The sequence below is a fragment of the Saccostrea echinata genome, unplaced genomic scaffold (assembly GCF_033153115.1).
Source record: "Saccostrea echinata isolate AGI-Se365-2 ecotype Australia unplaced genomic scaffold, CSIRO_AGI_Sech_v1 ptg000023l, whole genome shotgun sequence".
Classification (NCBI taxonomy): Eukaryota; Metazoa; Mollusca; class Bivalvia; order Ostreida; family Ostreidae; genus Saccostrea; species Saccostrea echinata.
The window spans coordinates 12,808,749-12,827,467 of NW_026889772.1; the positions used below are offsets into that span (position 1 = coordinate 12,808,749).

Here is an 18,719-nt window from a genome sequence, read left to right on the forward strand (position 1 = left end):
CTCAAGCATTAGAAAAAGTAAAAATTGAATGTAATCAAAATCCAAAGTTAATTTTTTCCCACCAATTTGCATCATAATCAAAAGATGCCTCTATCCTTTTCCTTGTGAAGGCAGTCAAAATTAGAGGAAAGTGATTTTAAATTAATGATAATTTGTTGATGGCGTTTGTGATTTATTGGAAAATAATGGCTGCAGCATCTCGTATCTTTGCAATAACCATAGTAGAATGTAACTATCATAATGTTCATATCTATCATATTGACCTTGACCTTTGACAATCATTTTAAATCTATGCATAGGTGCTTTGCAATTACCATCCTCAATCTATTTAGAGAATATGAAGTCTGTTAATTGAAAGGTACACAAGTTATCACATCTTGTTGAAGGATGGACATACGACTTTTTTAACTGTGCAAACATCAAACACAAATTGACTTACCTACTACTTTACAAAACCTTTCTATACACATCTTACAAGTTGAACGGCCTTTAATTAAGCATATTAGATCCAGAAGAGATACAAACCTGTTTGAATAGGGTGCCTTCCTGACATCAGAGCCCCTCGAGTAGGGGTACAAATTGGGGACACATAGTAATTATTGAGAATAATTCCTCCATATGCCAAACTGTCTATGTTAGGAGTAGGGATCTGGTTTGATCCATGGAAACTCACATCATTATAACCCTACAGTAACATAATAAATATTCACTTCATTATAACCCTACAGGAACATAATGAATATTCACATCATTATATTTCCATTTCTATTTGTTTTCTCTGTGATAACTCTTTGAAAGTTAGTTGAGTTGATTTCTTGATCATTCTACCGGAATGTAAATTTCGCCAAGCGAAAGGTCAGGAGCTAAGAAGGCCGAATATGCATGTAATTCTCGTGCGGCTGTCTTTGTGTCTGATGCTAAGGAGGCTTAATATGCATGTAAATCTCGTGCAGCTGTCTTTGTGTTTGACGTCAGTGGGCGGGGATTATTGAAATTGACATGTGAGGCCTCTTGTAATTAAATCTATTAGTCTACATTTTTAAAATCTAAATTTACAATTTTATTTCACAATGAAATGGAAATATAAGGAATTACTGACTTCGCCCGTTATGCAAATTATCCCTCATTTCCAACTATCGTTGATGTCCCTGGCATACTCTACTAACTAGACAGTGATTCCTTTAAAATAACCCTATACAGTAACATAAGAAATATGCACATCATTATAACCCTACAGTAACATAATAAATATTCACATCATTATAACCCTACAGTAACATAATAAATATTCATGAGAGGTCATTATAATCTTACAGTAAAAGAATAAATTTATATTCACGTCATTATAACCCTACAGAAACAAAATACATATTCAATGTTTTATAACCCTTTATAATAGAATATATGTACAATCATTTGGTATTGTACATGTAAATTTAAGTATTACTTAACTAATTTTTTTTCTCCTGAGTTATTACAGTAAAATCAATATTTCTTTACCAAATCATCAGCCACTATGAGGATGATATGTGGTCTGGTTGTGGCTGCAGTTGTAACATCACACAAAACAACACTGAATAGAAACAGAAGTCTACAGCAATTCCTCACCATTGTCTACAAAAAAGTATCAACAATAAAACTTATGCAGGGGTGAACTTATTTATGTACTCAATGTTACTATATTTATTTGATCTCATACATATTTTCTTCTCAAAAGAGCTATTGATTTTAATAAAAATTCAATCTTTCTGCAGGCAACAGCTTGAAAATCACACAATACCTGAATCTTTGACAATAAACAAGGACTGCATCCACAATTTTTTTTTCAATGGGTTATTACCATAATCTCCATACTAAGCCCCTTTGGGTGCTTGGAAAATTGCAAAAAAGGGATGTTATTAAGACAAAGGGAGGTCTTTAGGTAGTTCAAGTTCTAATCCTATAATCATTAAATGACTTTTGATAGACAAAATGTTCAGATTCTGTCAATCTGATAAATTTAAAGATACACATGTAAAACAGATCACCAATGCAGCATTAAAATTATTTACTGTTGCATTAATTCTCACAAGGTGTTGTTTGCATTTTGAACCTTACTATGTTGGTTTCCAGGTTTTCTTTAGTTTGTATTCTGATAAATTTGCAACCAGTCACACCAACACATGATCAAATAAACAATTTAATCAAACATATTCTTTTTCTATCCATTTGGAGGTGTGACTTGTGGATTTGGAAAATTAAACAGAGCACTAGCTTATTCTCTGAAAATGGGTAAATATTTCAGGGGAAACTTATAGGGGCAGGGGTTCTTAATAGGGAGAACACATTAGTAATTAGTCCGAAATATCTGACGTTTTCCAGGCTTTTTTCACAATTTTGATATTTTACGTGCCAGGAAAAAGTCAGAACTGGCGCCATAATGAAAACTGGAAATTTCACCGTCTCCAACCGGAGCTGATTTTCGATACTTGCGAACTGAATTAAATGCCGAACTTACCATTTATCAGTAGCACAATGCTCATAGTATTCACCAATATTGATGAAAAGAAAATATCACCCCACATTTCGATTTTGTCTTGCAAGATTTTAAAATGCATGAAATGAAAAGAAAACTCGACCGTCTGATAAAATGTTTTCACCAGATTGTATATTTCATAAACAAACCCATATAAACGATGTTGGTGAGTACTAAAGGCATTGTACTATTGATAAGTTGTGAATTCAGGATTTAATTCGGTTCGCAAGTATCGAAAATCAACCTGAGAATGCTGCCTCCAGTTGGAGGTGGCGAATTTCCAGTTTTTGTAATGGCGCCAGTTCTGACGTTTTCCTGGCACGTAAAATATCAATATTGTAAAAAAAAGCCTGGAAAACGTCAGATACTTCAGACTAATTAGTAATATGCATTCATTTCTAGAATGACTGAACCAATTTTGGTAGATAATATTTAATTAAGGGAAACAGAAATTGTAAATTTTTATTTTATTTAATTTGGGTCACGTGGTCAGGTTTTCTTTGTATTCAAATTCCATAGCCTATGTCCCAGCGTAACTACCAATTGCCTTGCATTAAGAATGAAGCTCTGTTCACTTAGTGTTTGTAATTTTGTGAAACACTGCATGATCATGTGAGCAAGTCACCTGCATGTATATAAATGTATTCCGGAATTATTGTGTCTTTTATAGTAGTTTCGGTTTTGTTTTTATTGTACACCGGAAAAGCGGGAAAAGAACAAAGAACTCTCATGCTGTATTTACATCTGTGTACCTACCGAAATTAAAATCATGTAAACATCTTACAGTTCATTGCCAATTGACAGGTAATTGACTTTAGCTCTATTTTTATTGATTTTGTCAGATGCATGAGTTACCGTAGCTCTATTACTGTACTTTCGGTTTAAGAATGTAAACATGCTGTTTACATGGGTTGTGAACATGTACAACAAAGTATTACTGAGTAGTTATTTTCCAATTTTACATTTAGAAATCCTCACTGTGTTGCATAATATTTATGTAGGTTTGTAAATTCGTTCATCTTGATTATATGTTATATGCATGTTGTTATTTACATATTTTTGCAGTTTCCTACACATTTGACCTAGTTTAGGTACCTTTATCTTCGAGGTGTATTTAAAAGCATCATTGTTCACAATTTACATTAACAATAGAATATTTTGTACACATGCATAACAGCAATGCGCATCAGTACTGAAGCAGAAAACCTATTATTCTGTGCAAATGTATGGAACGCAGAGGTAGTCATAATTCAGTTCTGTTTAAATGAATGTTTTGATTAAGTAAACTTCATGTTAAATAAGAACAGGTTTAGGGGATTGTTCCACGCATATGTCTTTTGATTTACATATATTGTGATGTTAGATACATACAGTTATGTACTGGATATTAAGTAGGTTCAGGTCAAATAGACATGAGATGGTCACTTATATACAAGTTAATGCAGATAGTGTTCACTTGACAAGAGATTTTAAATGAAACTTGTGCCTAGTGAAATAGAGATATTATTGTACAATTTATTACAAAATTGTGTTCATTCAGGAAGATATTTGTACATTGTACATATTACTTTATGTGTTTTTGTTTTTTTATTGTAGATTGTTCCTACCACCTTTTCTTGATATAATAAAATATGGAAAACTACAATCGTCTTCATCTGCTACTTGGTCACAATCATGCTAATGTCAAAGTTTAAAAATTAAATCAAACTCCAAGGACAAGGACATAGAGAAAAAAAAGTCTTGTCACAACGAATACACATGTGAATTATCAGGGGCCTATACATGATAGGTATATGTTAGTTATGTACAAACTACAAAGCCCTGACAAGAACACCAACCGTTCAAAAGTTATGCCATATGACGGCATGACCAAGATTCAAGTTTTTGCGCACAAAAAGACAGACACAGACCAAAAATTATATGCCTTAAATTTCTGATTATGGGAGCATAAAGTTGCAGGTACTTTACCTGTCTTCGAGTCATACGACAGATCGTGCTTATGGTGAAGTTATGCAGCTGCGCTCAAGCAGTGTTTTTATTTTTTGTCAGCTGACTTGGTGTACCTCGATCCCGAGCTAAATGACTCTCAGGCTAAAGCATAAAAAATTAAAAAAAATCCTTTGTTACAACGCGAAATGTAATAACAACACAAAATGTAATAAACTGTAATTGTTACATTTTGCGTCGAGATCAACGTAGAGAGAGAGAGAGAGAGAATTTTATTTTTGCTGGTCTGCAATGCACATGATTTGTGAAACAGTATTGAAATCTTAATTGTCAAGAAACCCCCTTCCCGCTTTACACCTGCCAGTGAAAATAAATAGATTTCTTTTCTAAATTTCATGCGTGTGCCTATTAAAAAGCAAACTAATACACTGTTCAACGAAATAACACCCCTCCCCCCCCCCCCCACACACGCGCGCGCGCGTGTGTGCAAGCACGTTTCTAATTTGCAACACCTATGATTTGTATATCAACTGATTTTAAATGGTTAATGAAATCAATATATGATGAAATCAGACCTATTGTAAGAATTAGCATATGTTTATTTTTCCTTTTGTTTTATTTTCTTTCCGTTTATTTTCTTCGTCCACTACTCAATTGAAATTTATTCTCAATCTGACTGACCAAAAAGTGTGTAATTACATTTTGCGTTGTTGCATTTTGCTTAATCTCGACGCAAAATGTAATAACGCAAAATGTAATAATCCTAAAAAGTCTGTCTTTACATTTTGCATTATTACATTCTTCGTTGATATCGACGCAAAATGTAATAACGCAAAATGCAAAAATAATCCTGGTTTATTACATTTTGCGTTTTTATTACATTTCGCGTTGTAACAATCCTTGAAATTTTAATTTTTAGCAAGAATGCTATTCATATACTATCAGGATTAGTAAGTAGCCATATTTTCATTTTAATGAATATATATAATTTACAACAACATTAAGGGGAGGAATGGGGTGTTGCAAAATTTCCTCTTTTTTTAAATCAAAAAAAAGTTTTTCGGTTGAGTGGTTATGGCACGAACACCCCCCCCCCCCCGATTAATTTTTGGTTGATCCGCCTTGTTAAGCAATGCTCTATCTTCGCCTGTTAATATGTGATCATGTACATTTATGTCAAAATTTTACCATCAATAAAACTGCCATCTATAAAACCACAAATAAACGAACATGTATCTGAAACCTTTTTAATGGTTAGAGTGGTTGATAATACACGACATTCTGTAGTCCTCGGTTTGGAATTCCAATGTAAGTAGTAACACCTGTACAAAAACCACAGAAAACACAGAACATGGTCATAACACGATGAACCACTATGTTCTGACTGCTAATGGGAGGGTATTTTGGACGCTACTCGCGTTTATAATACCTGCAGTTATTACAGGTTTGTAGATATTCTTACGAATTAGTAATTCTAGTGTAGTACTTGAAGATTAGTTGACTCCTTGATTCAAATATTTTTTTGCTGAACATTTTTAGCAGATTTAAGTTAACTATACACGTATATTTTATTACTGCAGTTTATTTTAGCTGCCCGAAAAGTTGGGTGAGATTTCGCGACAAATGTTATTTCTTCAGCAGCAGTAAAGCTACCTGGACATCTTCATCGGTCAGAATTTTAGTTGTTTTTCTTCATTTTTAACACTTACAAGATTTATATGATCGAATATCAGATTTTTTCCCCTTGAGTATTTCACCAACAAGAAAATTGGGCTGTTCCACTTTACATCTTCTTTAATTTCAACTGCAAATATTAGGATTTTTTTGAACCTGTTCTTAAAGTGTATTTTTTCATTGGTGGATTTTTTTTTCAGTACGTCTGTGCCGAGTTGGGAGGGACTCTGGCCCACCTGGAGACGAAGGAAGAAAGTGATTTCCTGGAGGAGATTGTGTACAATGAAGGTGTGAATTCCATTAAATCTTTACAGTTACCATGCTCTACTACATGTACCATGGCACCGGTTTGTTAAGAGGGTGGGTGGTTGTGGCCATTTTTAGACTATATTGATCTCCTTTAGAAGAAAAGCTCCATATAAAGATATACAGAAATGATCAAATTTTAAAACTAAAATGTATGAAATTTTTCTTTGCCAAATGATAGTTGACGGCTTAAAATATCATATCTAACAATAAAGTTATATCTGATGGTTAATTTGTTGACCCCCCAGCCTCCTTAAAATAAAGATTTTTAAAAATCTCCCGCTGTCGTGGTAGTAGATACAAACATTTATATTTTATAAACGTGCAATAGTCTTTCCATTATTCAAACTAAATAGATGTATCGGTATTTTGATCTCTCTCGATCTCTCTTTCTGATGACTAGAGATGAAAAGATTAAACTTTATCGTTATTTCCAGCCTACATTGGGTGCCTCAATGACGGGATTACTCGGCTCTTTGATGGAGATTTTTACTATAGTAAAGTGATGACCAATAAAATGTGTATACAAAAATGCAGACAACATTACTTCAAGTTTGCTGGAACACAGGTACTGTAATGTTAGGGACCTTATTTTTTTTTTATACCTTTTTCTTAAGAAAACTACATGTAAGACGATCATTCACATTTAATTAAGAACTTTCGACAATGATTTTGTTATTTATTTTATTATTTTTTGTTGTTGCTGCCGTGAAAATAATTAATTCAGCAGTTCTTTTGAATACAATATGTATACATTTTAAGGCCTTATCAGTCGATCAAGTGGTTTATTGCTAGTGATTTTCTTGCTTCACTATGTGAAAGGGAGCATTATTTCATTGACCCTCCCTTCCAGGTCCCGAGTAAAGTCGCCAAGTATATTCAAAAGTCTTCGTTACTTAATTGCCATCTAGCAGACAAATTGTTTGCATAAAAAGAGAGCAATAGTTTCTTTTAAAAATGTGATTTTTAAAATGTCCTCTAGGTCATGGGTTCAAACCCCAGAGTGGGGCTAGGTTGATCGTGAATTGAGTCTGTAACCCATAAATATAAGATGCTCGTATGTGATTAAAGATGGCTTGTGTATAGACTGTGTGTTCAAAAAATGTTGCTAATGTTTGTCAAGACCGATAGTCGACGTCTTTTCTTGTAGTATTTTGGACAGTGTTTCTGTGGGAACGCGACATGGAAAAAATTTCAAAAACATGGCCAGTCCCCAGAGGGAGAATGTAAACTACCTTGTTACGGAAACAAAGGGGAGAGTTGTGGAGGACATTGGAAATTATCCGTTTATTTAACAGGTATAATGTACGAACTTCACAATTATGTTATGGTCTAATAATTTTTTATGCCCCCGTAATCGAAAATTTTGGGGTTATAGTTTTTGGTCCGTTCGTCTGTCTGTTTGTCTGTTAATCTGTTTGTTGTCCGCAAAAACTTTAACCTTACCCATAACTTTTAAATGATTAGTGCTATAGTGCTTTCATATTTCACATGTGTATTTCTTGACAAGACCTTTCTTTGGATACCAACTTTTTTGACTTCTTGACCTTGGAGTTTGATCTACTTTTGTAAAATTTATCCGTACTCTAACCATAACTTTTGAACAGTTGAAGCTCGGGCTTTCATATTTCACAAGTATATTCCGCGTGTCCAAACCTTTCTTTGGATAAATATTCTTGACCTTTGAAATGGAACTATTTTGAAAACTTTTAACCTTGGCCATAACTTTTGAACTGTGAGCACTAGGACTTTCATATATCACATGTGTTATTCCTTGTGACAAGAAATTTCCTTTGGGTACCAACAATTTTTACCTTATGACCTTGACCTTGGAGTTTGACCCCCCCCCCAAAAAAAAATAACCCTGCCTATTACTTTTGAGCGGTTGCTTTTAGGGCTTTCATACTTCACTTGTGCATTCTTGTGACAAGACCTTTCTTTTGGTACCATTATTTTTTGTCCTCATGACACTGACCTTGGAGTATTACCTACTTTTTGAAAAAACTTTAACCTTTGCCATATTTTATGAATAGTTAGTACTAGGGCTATTATATTTCACATGTTTATTCCTTGTGACAAGACCTTTTTTTTTTGGTATCAACATATTTGAACTCTTGATCTTGGAGTTTGACCTAAATTTGAAAAAAAAAACTTTAACATTGGCTTTGAGCTTCCATACGGGAGGTATCAGTGTTTCACAAACACATCTTGTAGAATTACTGTCTAGCTTGTTGGGTATTCCAGAACATCAACGGCAGTTGGAAATGGGGATAATTTACGCTTAACGGGTGAAGTTGTAAATATCGAGAAATCAACATACTAGTACTTAACTTTCAGAGTTATCACAGAGAAAACATTTGGAAATGTAAATAATATATGACTCGCGATCACGACATTCCCAGTATTAATTGATCATGTTTTTCGTGTTTGTTTGATACATAAATTAAGTACCAAAAAATCGTTTTTGTTGGGCTCGATATTTATGTACATGCATTATAAACAAAAGAAAACGTTGATGAGGTAAACAGGTCTCAATAAAATCAACAAACTTTTCATGTAGGCTATACCAATTTTTCCGAGTACCTGAGTACTCGATCGGAAAATTGTCCGAGTATCCCATTATCAAATATTGACCGATTTGACATTCGTAGTTCTTTGCTGTTGTTGCAAAGTACTACTGAAGTTTCTCCTTCACTGTTGTTAATGTATCTTTTTGTAAAGATTTTGAAATCCAATAAAGGTTTGGTAATTCAAATTAAATTTGGTTGTTGGGAATTATTTTCGCGCGTTCACACTTGCAAACAATTTTGCCCCTTTTTAAAATCACACAGTCACAGTTCTGTTTAAGAAATCATACTATCTTCCTTAAATTCTCCCGTCTTAAATTCGCCCACTAGTGTCTAGAGCGAAAGGGACGAAAATTTCCCTGTATACAGTATTGAAAAAATGATTTTGAAGAATCTCTTCTTTCGAAAAGGAACTGTGAGTTTTAGTTGGATTACCACGCGTTGTTTTAGTTGGATTACCACCTTTAGAATTAACTCCAAGTTCATATTAAAATATAATTATAATAATATATATTACAAACAACGACTATGTTCCTAAATATTTTCTTTTTCAACTGGAATCAGTAAATACTAATCATGTAATCTAATTCTTTTTTCACTTCTGAATTACGGAATACAGAAGGACAGATGGTTTTCATTTTGCAACTCAGGCGTTTAATACAAGATTTCAATATCCATTTTATAGTTTTATCTATATTACCATCTTATATTTTTTATCTATTTTAACAGTTTAAATGTAACCTCCTTCATATTTGACCCCACATTCTGACATAATCTTTAACAGAACTCCTTATATTTGTGTAACTGTGGCGTCACTGAAAAGATCGGGGTTGAAAGGAGGTGAAGAACAGGAAAACGTGGGAGGATTTTGTAACCTATCAAATTCTATTGTTCTGGTATTGTGACCCCTCTTTTCATAACCTATCAAATTCTATTGTTCTGGTATTGTGACCCCTCTTTTCATAACCTTTCAAATTCTATTGTTCTGGTATTGTGACCCCTCTTTTCATAACCTATCAAATTCTATTGTTTTGGTATTGTGACCCCTTTTTCAGACCTCTTCCTCGTATATTCAGGCTAAAAAAGCAAAAGTTTAAAGTAATTTTTCGCAGAAAACTCCCAGGGTAAATATTTGGTTAAGATAAGAGGTAAAGGGATGTAGATTCAGCTAAATGTATATTCTAATCGAGGATAAAAAAAATAAGCTGACAAAAAGAAATGGAAAGTCTTGTGTCAATTTGGATTAAAGCAAATTATGAATTCCAGACACTGACATTGAACAAGGAATATACTGTAGACGTACTTTTTTCCGCGTGGGAATAATTAACGCTATGAACGCGGTCACATTTTTTCTGAAGAAATTTGTCACAGCGTACTTAAAGTGTATTTAGGAATGAAATTGCATTAAGGAGGATTTCTTCTCATATTTCTTGTATTTAAAAATTGTTGAAATTTTCATAATTTCAAGAAACTTTATCATAAAGTGATGGTATCAATTAGATTGAATTTGACCGTTTTATTTTAATAGCAAGGTCAGGTCAAGGTCATTATCTTTTTCTTTGACCCAAAGAATAAAAAAAATACTGTTGCAAATCATGCAATGCCTACTTCTATTTCAAAATATTAAATGTTTTTCTTTTTGCATAAAAAGATATTACCATATAGGGTCTATTAGATGATTCTACCAAATTGACATATAATTAGTTGAAATAAAATACATATTGGCTAATCCGAATTTTCTCTGTTTTTCCTAGATTTTTAGGATATATTAGTTATTCTTATATGCTTTCTATATATAAATTTTTCATATTTTCACATATGGCAAAGTAATCATATAAAGATGCAAACTGATACCAAGAAAAAGTTTTGACCGTTTACTAAGAGAGAATATCACTTTTTACAGATTTTTTGCTCAGATCTGTATTTAGATTGGAAGCTTTTAAAAGCTAACAAAATTGTAGTTTGTTTGGAAAATTATATTTATTTGATATATTTTAAAACTTCACTCCATTATTATTAATTTTACTCACATTTGAAATTTTCTTAAAGTCTTTGATTGTTTAAAAATTTTAACTAAATTCATTGTTCTATAGTAATTTTGAGAAGCAGAAAAGGATTTCGACGCTGTGGAATTGTAAGGTCGTAAGTGCCACTAACGACCTTATTAAGATATTTAGATCTTCAATATGTGAACAGTAAAATACATCTTCTATAAAAAGTTCATGGTTAGATCCCGTATAGTTACCATGGTAACACAAATTATTATTTTGTCGTATCTACAACCCTTAGATATGAAAGGTTGTAAGTGGCACATACGACATTATCCGTTACTCTGCGATTGAATCTAAATGGTCGTATGTGGCAGATCCGACCTTTAATTTAAACTTCCGGTACTATTTGTAAACATTATTTGCTGATGGTTGTATGCATAAAATAAAGAAAAAAATGAACAGATGGTTTTTATATGAAATATATACTAATTAAAAATAATTTTTTCAAAAGGAATTTGTTTTTAAGAATCTGATATTAAAATGCAGCCTCAATGTGGAATTTTTATTTTAAATGTACTATATCTGCCTGTAGGATTCTTGACAGAAATTGTTTGTAGATATAAATGTGCAAAAAAAAACATTTACCAATGTACTTTATTTGGCAGAAGCTCCAGTTTGTCAAAATCACTAAATAAAACAAACAGCAAAATATAATACATTTACAGTATTTAAAAATATGCAAAATTTATCATATTCAAAGTAAAATGATATGCGGTATTTACAGCCTTTTTTGCTGACATTTCTTTGCGATATCTGCACCCAAATGAAAAAAAATATAACTTAAAGATTATAAGAGACTTCAACTGGAACAAATAAACTCTGATGTCCTATAAAGTGATGACTCTATAGTAGTTACAACCTGTGAATATGTCATTTGCTGAACGGTTAAGACCCTATTAATTTTCAAAAATAGTCAATGCAGATATAACTGTCATTTCTTAACCCGAAAAAAAAAAATTATCAGCCAGCTAAAAATTGTAAAGACGATAATAGTATGATATCGTAAAATTTTCAAGGAAAAAATACAATGAATAAAAATCTCCATTAAAGAAAAACACCTTTAAATAAGGAAAGAAAAACTACAATATGAACATAGAAAGAGTGAAAAAATCCCTCTTCATTTTTTAGACTCAACTTTCAGGAATAAAACAACCAGAAATTGATAACAACGGAAAATGAAAAAATAAAAATGATGTAACACAAGCAAAGGAAAATTCAGAGTTATGCAATTTGATCAAATTTGCTATTCAAAACGAACTGGAAAATGTGGTGGCTCTTCAATTGAAGACATACAATTAGAAGATGTCTGGAATGAAGTTTATTCAAATGTAGAACTCGGCGGTGGGGAATAAAATCACTTACGGTAGAATTGAAAATGAAGACATCCTTTCTTATATGAATGGTGATAGACTGTTTAATCTAGATGATGATGATACTGTTATTTTTGAAATAGGTCGATTCCAATATATTGTTAGTATATGCTGTAACATTTCGATGTTAAACCAGATTTGAATGATGCAAGTTTATTTCACCAAACTTTAAAACGAACAAAAAAGGAAACCGTATCTACACCGTCTGATCATACAGACCTGTTGCTCTATGGCCTTGACATCACAAAAAAGGATATTGAATCCAGTAAAATGACATATAGAGGAAAGCAGCCAAATTGCACCAATTATTCTTTTCTGTAACTATAGTCACATCATTGCACTGCCAGGAAAGATAGATTAAACTGTTTCTCGAAGAACACATTCATTAAGAATTCGTACAATCTATATTAGAAGGCATATGAATCAAAGTTAAATTTGAGCTGTATGTCAATATATTCTCTAAAGAAACATCTTTGATTTTGATCGTACAGAAAAGCAGGTCTGCATATTCTGACGCATTTATAAATTGTCCGACTAAGAAAAAGACGAGAAAGAATACGATGTAGCAACACAACCGGAACAAAGGGAGGTCGATAGCTAAATAAAAAGTAAAATTTTCACATTATGATTTATAAAAATATCCCGATAACAGCAAAAATATTTGTCAGTGTTGCCTACTTCAGCAAGAGGTTGTTCACTTTAAATTTTAAAAAAATAATAATGATACAAAGTATTTTCAGTGCTTTGAATGAAACGAAACTGAAAAAAAAAACATGGCTGTGGGGAAATTGTTTTAAGTATTTTAAATACAAAAGAATGGATGAAGTTATATGCATGTATTATTTAAATTTACTGCGCCCGACAACAAAGAAATTTGCATTTTGTAGTGAATGCAGTATTTTGTAACAAACTTTCAAATCAGCATCATACACCTCGTAATTATTTCAAGAGAGGATATTTGCAAATGGAAAGGGACAAAAGGGAATGCCACAAAAAGCTTCAAAATATATAGTGCTGATGATTAATTGTGGTAATTAAGACTTCTAGGTGGACAACATCCAAAATATGGCTTTTGGTAATAAAACATTATAATTTTGATTTTTACCTTCAATGAATATATTCAAAAGCTAAAAAAGAAATTTGATTAAGAGACTGCATTCTGGAACAAGATACTTTCATTGTAATACGGAAAAGCCATCACACGTGACACATATACTTCAATGGACTAAGAGACGAAGTTCCTCAAAAGGTCTCGGATCCCAGTTTGATTTTTCTCGAGAAAAGTAACATATGAAAAGATTTACGTGCACTCATACCATTAATTGAAAGTATCAAACCCTTTACCCTGGTCTCTCATATTAAAGTCAGAGACAACGCTCTCTTACAACCAAATTCGAAACGGATAAGTTAACAATATAAATATTCCACAGTACAATAATTTAATTGGGACATTTCTATTATATTCAGTTTGGAGAGTGATTGTTTTTATGTTCTTTAGGTATATAGTTTCTTTCAGTGTAATGCATGTTAAAGGTATAAATATATCTTTACATTTAATAGTTTCCGACATGTTTCAACCAAATAAAATGGGAATCCCAAATGGTTTCTCAAAATTTTCATTTCTAATGCAACGTTTTAGAGTAATTACCCCTGGGTATCTCTACTTTAAACTATAAACATCTAATTTTATAAGATTTTGAAACGTCGGAAGTGCCACTTACGACCTAAAACTAGTTGTTTTATTGCGTAATCTTTCAGCTATAACGTCGTAAGTGGCAGTTACGACACTTCATATCTGATATAATAATTACTGAAAGGTCGTATCTGCAAAAAATCTGCTTGTATTAATAATTTTCATGTGTTAATTGGATTAAAAATATGTTTTCTGATACCCTAAAAACAAAAATAAAACACCCTTCAACTTTATGTCCACAGTCATTTTATATATTCTTTGAAAAACAGTTTTTATCGCCTCCTGTAAAGTACGAAAATTCCACATACGACCTTTCAATTCCACAGCGTCGATTTTTCATGAAAGTATAATATGATAGATTGTGTACATATTATAATTTGCATCATAGATGCATATATAATATCTATGCGTTTATAATAACAGAAATATCAGCTTTTATGAATTAAAATGACTTAAATACACAATTTTTAATCACAAAATGATGATGATATTTTCAAATTCGAAAGCATTTTAATTTTCGTAAGCAGTATTTAATGATCAGGAACGCCACTAGTATATTTACCTGCGTATTTAGATTTTTCGAAAAAGGCATCATGTATGGAAGGAGCCGTGGTGTGGGGGGGGGGGGGGGGGCTGCATTATTTTCCATGCTTACTTGGAATTGAAATTTCCAGAGAGGGGTGTCGACATTTTCAGAATTGTTAACATGCACAGTCTGTTTTTTTTAAATGTTCAACACTCAATAATGTTTAAATTAGTGGGTTCAAAGTTGACCAGGAGTTCATGACCCAGGACAAGCTTCAGTATAATTCATTTTGTAGTAAAATCCAATACATTTTTATTCGTTTTGTTTACTCAAATTGACCATAAGTATCTTGAAAGTACTTTGGCGTGTCTGTTGAATACTCTGTTGAATTCAATAGCTGGAGTTGATTGATTGTTGATTTACGTCCCGTTCGAAATTTTTCATTCATAATAAAGACTTCACCTATACCGATGAAGGCCTTTCCTCGACACTCAAGACAATTGAGCAGTGAGGGATCGTTATCGTGCCAACGCCTACCGTGACAGGGTTTTTAAGGTCTCAACCAAAAGACCCACAACTTTCACTTCAAAAACGCTTGGCGAAGGAACAGTTGCTCTCCATATTTTATCGACTTAAGTCTGTCGCAACCGGGCTTGAATCTACGGCCTTCCGATCACGGAGCGAGCACTTTACCGACTGAGCTACTGTGACGGTCTGCTGGAGTTGAAGTCCTTTGGGAAAGGATAAATTCACCAGTAACACACGTTTCGGCTTCTTTACCTGTGAAAATACTGTAGATATATTACCGTAATTGTATATGCATGATTATCATAAACAACAAAAACGTTTCAAAATTATATTCAAATATTTATTACAGTTTCAGACTATGCTAATATTGAATGTAAATGAACAGTACCTAGGCACGCTTGGGGAAGTTTTAAATTGGATTCGAGAATTTTTCCTAATTTTATAATGATATTTCTGAAAAATGTTTAAATTACGAAAACGAAACACTTCATTGTTAAATGCTAGCTTCAGTAGACCTCTAACCTCGTACAATTTTTCGAAAATCCACATTTATAATATATATTCTTCGAAACAGAGTATCTTATTAGGAATAACATTCATTTCTGAACATTACAAAATCAAATGTTATTTTTGTCAAGTTTGGACATGCCGCCAACAAAAGCCCTGTAATAATTCGTCATTTACTGGATATCAGTTATTGTAAATGAAATAGAATGACTGTAAACAGATTGTACTTTGGCTATATTTGTATGTTATAGTCCATTTAATCCAAGTTCCGAACATGACACAGCGTTTATATTTTTAACAATTAACCCTAGCTGCACTTAAATATGATTAAGATTTCATCAGTACATGACTTCTAATGAATTTACATCCGGATATTTTTAATTTTTTCTATTGATATACGTTTGTATTGTATTCTTTGTTTTCCAGACAGAACATATCACACCTAAATGTAGAATTTAAAATAGAAACGACACTACGCTAGTTTAGCATTTTACCTGCAAGGGCAGAACATTACTTTTTTGTTCTACTAAGAGTTATTGCTAAAGAAATCATATACGAGTACTTGCAACAACAAAAAAATTTGCACAACTGTTACAATTGTAGTCATATGATGATTTGTTATGAGTAGGAAACACAAATTCAAGTCAATTTCAAAGGTTATGATGAAGCTGCATCTCATATGAATCAGCTTTCAATTTGCAGGTAATATTAGATGTATCAATTCTAGTAACTAGTAGATCATATACACGTAACAGTAGATCAAATACATGTGACTGTACGTCCTTTACAGGGGGCTGGAAGCACTGGGTAGGGGGAACAGATATGTTAGAGGAGGGAGAGTGGATATGGTTCCCAGGTAATACACCTTTGACGTATACCGATTGGCTCTCCACTGAACCAGACAACCAGCTGCACTCTTCATTAGAGAAGGAACACTGCATGTCTCTGTCTCCAAGTGTGTACGGATCGTACAAATGGAGCGACGAAATTTGCAGCAAACACTTGTTTTTTATTTGTGAAAGAAATGCTATAAAGACACGCCACCGTTAGCGCTAAATTTTACGATTTGAAAAAAAAGATCTTCAATTCATGTATGAATGTATGATATTTCGTAACTCATGAGTGTTTTAGATCAGAGCGATATATTTAAATCTCGGCATAGCTCGGGACAAATCAATGATGATTCAGATCATATGCATTTGCTGAGTAATGAAAATTATACATCACTGAACAGCTGTGTCCAGTAAAGGGTGGACAATATTGCGACTTCTGTTGAAAACAAAATTGTGCAATAAATTCTGAATAATCGCTTAGGTTTGTGTATGGGCGTTGCTTTAGTGTAGGAGGGCCAGCTATTTGCAGAAGAATTCGATTTGTAAATTTTAGAGGGGTTACATGTACTTGTGGAATTATGAGTCGCAGCGTTAAGGAATGAAATAAAATATTAATACGGGTTTTGTTTAGGAGACCTATATTTACATTTCTGATAATCAGAAGCCTTGTTTTTAGATTATTACCTAAATCCACGAAATCTTACGTTTTGGATTAAATTTCCAGATTTGATTTCGGAATTTATATGAGTAGGAGTTCAGAAAGACCTTGAACATATTTTTTTAAAATATCAAATTCTTATGAAAACATAGTATTAATACCTTCTACTGATATGCCAAGAATGCTGAATACTTTGACCATTTCGGAATGTAATGTCATTTGTAATAGTACGGCTATTCCTCAAATTTTCTTTGAGTGCAACAAGGTGGAATCGATACATCAAAACTGAAACTTAAATCAATATCAAATCATGGGCTTTGTTTTATTCATAGTAAGAAAATTATTTGTGCTTCACCAAGGAAGAACTATAATATATATTTATTTGTGCTTCACCAAGGAAGAACTATATATATATATATATATATATATATATATATATATATATATATATATATATATATATATATATATATATATATATATATATAAGGGATGGCGATTTGTAACCGGTTAACCGATTACTCGGTCGGAACGATGGTAATCGGTTAGTCGGGAAAAAAAATATATGTAAATTTGAACACAGTTTTCTTAAATTCATTCCTAAAAAAGAAACCTCTACATTAATATAGTAGTGTATATAAATTAATACAACTATTTAGCGCTCGAAATGTAAAGGAATTAAGGGGTCTTGGAATTTTTTTAAGAGAAGCAAGTCATATACGGGAAAGTAAATTAGAACTACATATATAATATTAATTTTTGAAGAGTGAATTACTATGTCACAACAATATATATATATATATATATATATATATATATATATATATATATATATATATATATATATATATATATATATATATATATATATATATATATATATATATATATATATGTAAACATTTAATCTCAATGTCATTTTAAATTGTGTGAATATATTGTAATATATATTATATATATTCTCTTCTTTAGCCATGTCAATTATGTATATACTATATGTAATTACATGCATGTAATTATGTTTCTCTGATGTATCTGTTGATACAAGGAATAAAAGAACTGAACTGATTAAAGTTAATAATTTAGCTTTTTTCACATATCTATTTAAGCTTATATGGAGGTAATTATGGCTCTCCGGATGGAGATCACGGGATAATTGGTCAGTTTGTGAAGTGTTCATTAATGTTTTTAAAAACACCAAGCCGTTACCCAGACTGTTCTATAATTCTTTAATTATATTGAACAAATCACCGTTGCGCACTGTGACTTGATATGACTATCTTTTGCCGTTATCTTTTGAATTATATTATTAGACAAACATTATAAATTAGTATATATATATTATATTATAATATATATATATATATATATATATATATATATATATATATATATATATATATATTAGGGATGTTAAGGACATTGGCAAGGTTCCTGGTTATTGTATAGAATTTTTCAAGAACTTTTGAGTAGGTTTAAATGTACTAAATAGGCTATATTCTGGATCGTTTTACCTACTAATCCAGCATTCTTTTTTAGATTTT

The 18,719-nt window shown here is 32.1% G+C and overlaps 2 protein-coding genes across 2 annotated transcripts in view; one reads left to right on the plus strand and one right to left on the minus strand.

Moving 5' to 3' along the window:
- Positions 1 to 4,524, minus strand: part of LOC133191216 (arylsulfatase B-like) — a 13,504-nt gene extending 8,980 nt beyond the window's left edge. The window contains exons 1-3 of the mRNA XM_061326953.1: positions 4,484 to 4,524; positions 1,501 to 1,614; positions 526 to 685 (exon numbers count right to left, since the gene is read on the minus strand). Coding sequence (XP_061182937.1) covers positions 526 to 685; positions 1,501 to 1,614; positions 4,484 to 4,498 — 289 coding nt within the window. The 5' untranslated portion in view covers positions 4,499 to 4,524. The remainder of the gene's footprint in view (positions 1 to 525; positions 686 to 1,500; positions 1,615 to 4,483) is intronic.
- A 1,303-nt stretch (positions 4,525 to 5,827) lies between these two features.
- LOC133191301 (C-type lectin mannose-binding isoform-like) lies at positions 5,828 to 16,769 on the plus strand. The gene is made up of 5 exons (XM_061327052.1): positions 5,828 to 5,860; positions 6,337 to 6,424; positions 6,880 to 7,010; positions 7,593 to 7,740; positions 16,475 to 16,769. The coding sequence occupies exons 1-5, from the start codon at positions 5,828 to 5,830 to the stop codon at positions 16,732 to 16,734; spliced, it is 660 nt and encodes a 219-aa protein (XP_061183036.1). The 3' UTR covers positions 16,735 to 16,769.
- Positions 16,770 to 18,719: the final 1,950 nt, after the last annotated feature.

Bases quoted from the DNA above. Each gene is read 5' to 3' on its own strand.
- LOC133191301 (XM_061327052.1), top strand. From the start codon at position 5,828: ATGAACCACTATGTTCTGACTGCTAATGGGAGG. The intron at 5,861-6,336 runs GTATTTTGGACG...TTTTTTTTTCAG, and splicing joins TTCTGACTGCTAATGGGAGG to TACGTCTGTGCCGAGTTGGG. The intron at 7,741-16,474 runs GTATAATGTACG...CGTCCTTTACAG, and splicing joins ATTATCCGTTTATTTAACAG to GGGGCTGGAAGCACTGGGTA.